Source organism: Petaurus breviceps, unplaced genomic scaffold (genome assembly GCF_028583685.1).
Source record: "Petaurus breviceps papuanus isolate PSGF00001 unplaced genomic scaffold, PetGlider_PUasm1.0 37, whole genome shotgun sequence".
NCBI lineage: Eukaryota > Metazoa > Chordata > Mammalia > Diprotodontia > Petauridae > Petaurus > Petaurus breviceps.
This window is the reverse complement of record NW_027186296.1, coordinates 16,336,236-16,339,965: the sequence shown is the minus strand read 5'-3', so window position 1 is coordinate 16,339,965 and position 3,730 is coordinate 16,336,236. Positions and strand designations below refer to the sequence as shown.

At 39.8% G+C, this 3,730-nt stretch overlaps 1 protein-coding gene across 1 annotated transcript in view; it reads right to left on the bottom strand.

Moving 5' to 3' along the window:
- Positions 1 to 3,387, bottom strand: part of SLC24A5 (solute carrier family 24 member 5) — a 20,988-nt gene extending 17,601 nt beyond the window's left edge. The window contains exon 1 of the mRNA XM_069097980.1: positions 2,992 to 3,387. Within this exon, the coding sequence (XP_068954081.1) occupies positions 2,992 to 3,175 (184 nt within the window). The 5' untranslated portion in view covers positions 3,176 to 3,387. The remainder of the gene's footprint in view (positions 1 to 2,991) is intronic.
- Positions 3,388 to 3,730: the final 343 nt, after the last annotated feature.

The following is a 3,730-nucleotide window of genomic DNA, read 5'->3' as shown; positions in this document are numbered from 1 at the left end:
GATAGATAGATAGATAGATAGATAGATAGATAGATAGATAGATAGATGGAGAGATAGATTTTCTAGAGGCAGCTAGGTAACACAATCACTAGAGCACTTTGCTTTGGAGTCAGGGAGATCTGAGTTCAAATTTAGCCTCAGACTAGTTGTGTGACTCCAGGTGAATTATTTAACCTTTCTCAGGAGATAAAATGAAAATAATAATAGCACCTACCTCCCAGGATTCTTGTTCTTAGGATCAAATGAAATGATATATGTAAATCACTTTATAATCCTTAAAATACTATATAAATATGAGTTATAATTATATATTTTCTATTATGATAATGTTTTTTAACCAGACCTGTAATTTCATTGATAGAGAGAAATCTTTAGTTGAGGAACATGCCCCGCCCCCCTTCCTACCTCTCAATATAGGTCTTCAAATACTTTGCAACTTCTATTTTTGGAGAGTTTCCTGTGGGTGCTTAAAGGTTGTCAGTCAGTCAGTGAGCACTATTTAAGTCCCTACTAAGTACCAGGCACAATGCTAAGCATTGGGAATACAAATATGAAAAAGGAAGGTGGTCCCTGCCCTCAAGGAGCCTATAACTAATGGGGGAAGACAAGACACAAAGGAGAAAATACTTTCCTAGGGTCCCACAATTAGGGCATATGAGAGGCAGCATGAACCTCCTCATTCAAGCTAGTCATTTCTCTCTTCCCCAGATCGTGTTAACTCTTTATTCTAAATGTATTATCATAATTACTAATGTCGATAATGGTGATAAGAAGCAGTGTTTCATAAAGGATAGAGAGTTGGTCTCAGAGTCAGGAAGACCTGATTGCAAGACCTGCCTCTGATATGCACTGGCTATGGGACATCAGCAAGTCTTTAAGACAAAACAGCGGTCAATCTACATCAACAGGAATCACCTCCTTGGGAGTTCCCTTTACTGATGAAATCATGGGCTTGAGCAAAATCATAACAACAACAATATCAATAACAACTATAAAAACCCAATAATAATAAATATGTATTATATGCATTATGATATATAATGATTATATAATGTAATTACATAATCTTTATATTATGCAAATATATAATGCAAAGCACATATGTAACTATATAATATATAAAATAAATTATACAAATATAATTATATGCAAATATTTCATAAATATGTATGATATTTTAGTGTAGATATAATTATATAAACTATGTTGTATGAATATATAATCATTATATACTATATTTATGCACATGTAATTATGCACAAATAAATCATATAAATATATAGTTCATATACAAATGTATACTTATATGACATGTAGAAATACATAATTATTATATACCATGCAATTTGTTATATAAAAATATATAATATATAACAATTGTATGTTGTATTAAATGTTATATTTTATAAAATATATTATGTAAATATATCTTGCATAAATTTAATTGTTATATAGTATATAATATTTAGATATTTGTTTTTGTTGTTCATTTAATTATTATTACGAATAATGACAGGGATGGCTAGATGGCACAGTGAATAGAGAACCAGCCCTGGAGTCAGGAGTACCTGAGTTCAAATGTGGCTTCAGACACTTAACACTTACTAGCTGTGTGACCTTGGGCAAGTCACTTAACCCCCACTGCCCTGCCCTCCACCCTCCAAAAAGCAAAATAAAAATTTAAAAGAATAATGACCTCTAATATTTGTATTCTCTTTAAGGTTTGCATCTTATTTGATCCTCACAATAACCCTTTGAGGTAAACACTATTATTATTATTGCCATCTTATAAATGAGGTAGCTGAGGCAGAGGTGTGTTAAATGTCTCGTGCAGGGTAAAACATTCAGGAAACGTCAGAAGTAGGGCACAGGTTCTGGTCTTCCTAATCAGAGGTCCAGCATGTTTCCCAATAGGTCACCTAGCTTCCTTCTCTCCTCCCTGCACCTCTCACTCCAGTTCCACTAAGGTCAAGCTTTGTACAACTTCCACTCCCCGTGCCCCCAGGCACAAAATTTCCTGGTTACGGCTCTGTTCATAATCCTGGACAATGTGTCATACTTCAGACTGGGCTCTGAGGTTGCTGGACATCATTACTGTTTATCTCTCTAAAGATTCTTCCCAACTGGCCCTGAAGTCAAAGGACTTAAATTCAAATCCTGCCTCTGATAATAAGATGTCCTACACAGCATTCCTGTCTTCAGCCAAAATCAGTTCCTTATCTGTAAAATGAGGGGGTTGGACCGCATGGCTTCTGAGATCCCTGTCTCTTGAGATCAATGAAGCTATGAGCAGAGGGTTCTAGTTGGAAATCACCCTAGAAACCAGCTCTGCTACTACTACTCAGATGGCAATCCTGTCTGGGCCTGTTTCCTCACCTGGAAGATGAGGGATTTGGACTCAGTGACCTCTAAGTCATCTTCCAGCTCTCAATTACTGGACAAGAGTCTACATTTAAGTTAGTTCATGGACTGTGGCAGGTAAAAGACACTTCTATGAAAGGAACAAAAGACATGGATAGAATTAAGGGAAGGGAATCACCCCTTCCTTCCTCACCTCTCCATCCCTCTTTACGACTGACCCTAAATCTAAAAGGAACCCCAGAGGAAGATCAGGGCTTCCTGAGTCCCACTTACCTCCAGGCCCTGCTGACACTTTGCCCTTTTACTACCAAAATTTACTCCCTAGAAAGAACTGGCCCACATAGGAAGGGGGAAAAGTCTGCAGGTGCTTGAATGGGGTGGGTGAACTTTGAAGAAAGGATGTAAGAGGGCAGACTGGCTGCCCTCCTCCCTCCAGTTCCCCATTAATCTCTCCTGGGGTATCTCTGAGGCTCCCTCTAGGAAAGTAAAACCATTTGATCTATTTCAAGCTGATAAAACTAGAACGAATGCACCAAAAAGCATGAAATGAAATGAGTCAAGTGAGAAGGCATTCCCCTCCCTGGCAAAGCTGAGAGGAAAGATAATAGCAGAAGCAGCAGAGACATCTACCTGTGTCCCTTGGGAGCCGTTGTGGGTGGGAAGCCCCTTGGGGAGGCAGATGGGCGGTGGCCCAGAGAATTCCTAGCAGCATGAGCCTCCTGCAGTATCTGGGGCTGCCTCCCTTCTCCATTTCCCTGCTTCTTGGATGCTCTGTACCATGGGAAGAGAGACAAAGAGGATTAAGCTCAATCATGTGAGGCAAGTCTCCTGCCTAGTACCCTGCCCCCAGCATATCTCAGCCAGTCCAGGGTGTTGTTAGGGGGGTGATGCTGGTTGGTTGGTTGGTTGGCTGGCTGGGTCCATTCGTCCTCTGGTCAGGAGACTTCAGCAAGCGTGGGGATAAAATGTAGAGAAATGAGCAGATTAATGGTTTACTGAAGGAAGAGCCTTTCCCAGGATTGTGAACTTCCTAGGGCATACCATATGCCATACTATAAAGAGGGTTGGACTTTTGAGTCAGGGGTTGGCTTTTCTACTTGGACATTGGGTGTTATTTCATCTCTTAGGGTCTCATTTTTCTTTTCTACATGCAACAGCCAGGGGTATCTCCCACTCACAGGTAACTTACCCAGATTCTAGGAACCCCATTGATCTGTATGACCATACCTCACAAGCCCCCACTGATGTGTTTCCTTTTTTCAACGACAAGGGGTGTTTATACCCAATCAAAGGTGACTGCTCGACATTCTAGTAACCCTATGGATCTGTATGACTGTAACTCAAAAGTCCCCACTGATGTTTCCTTTTT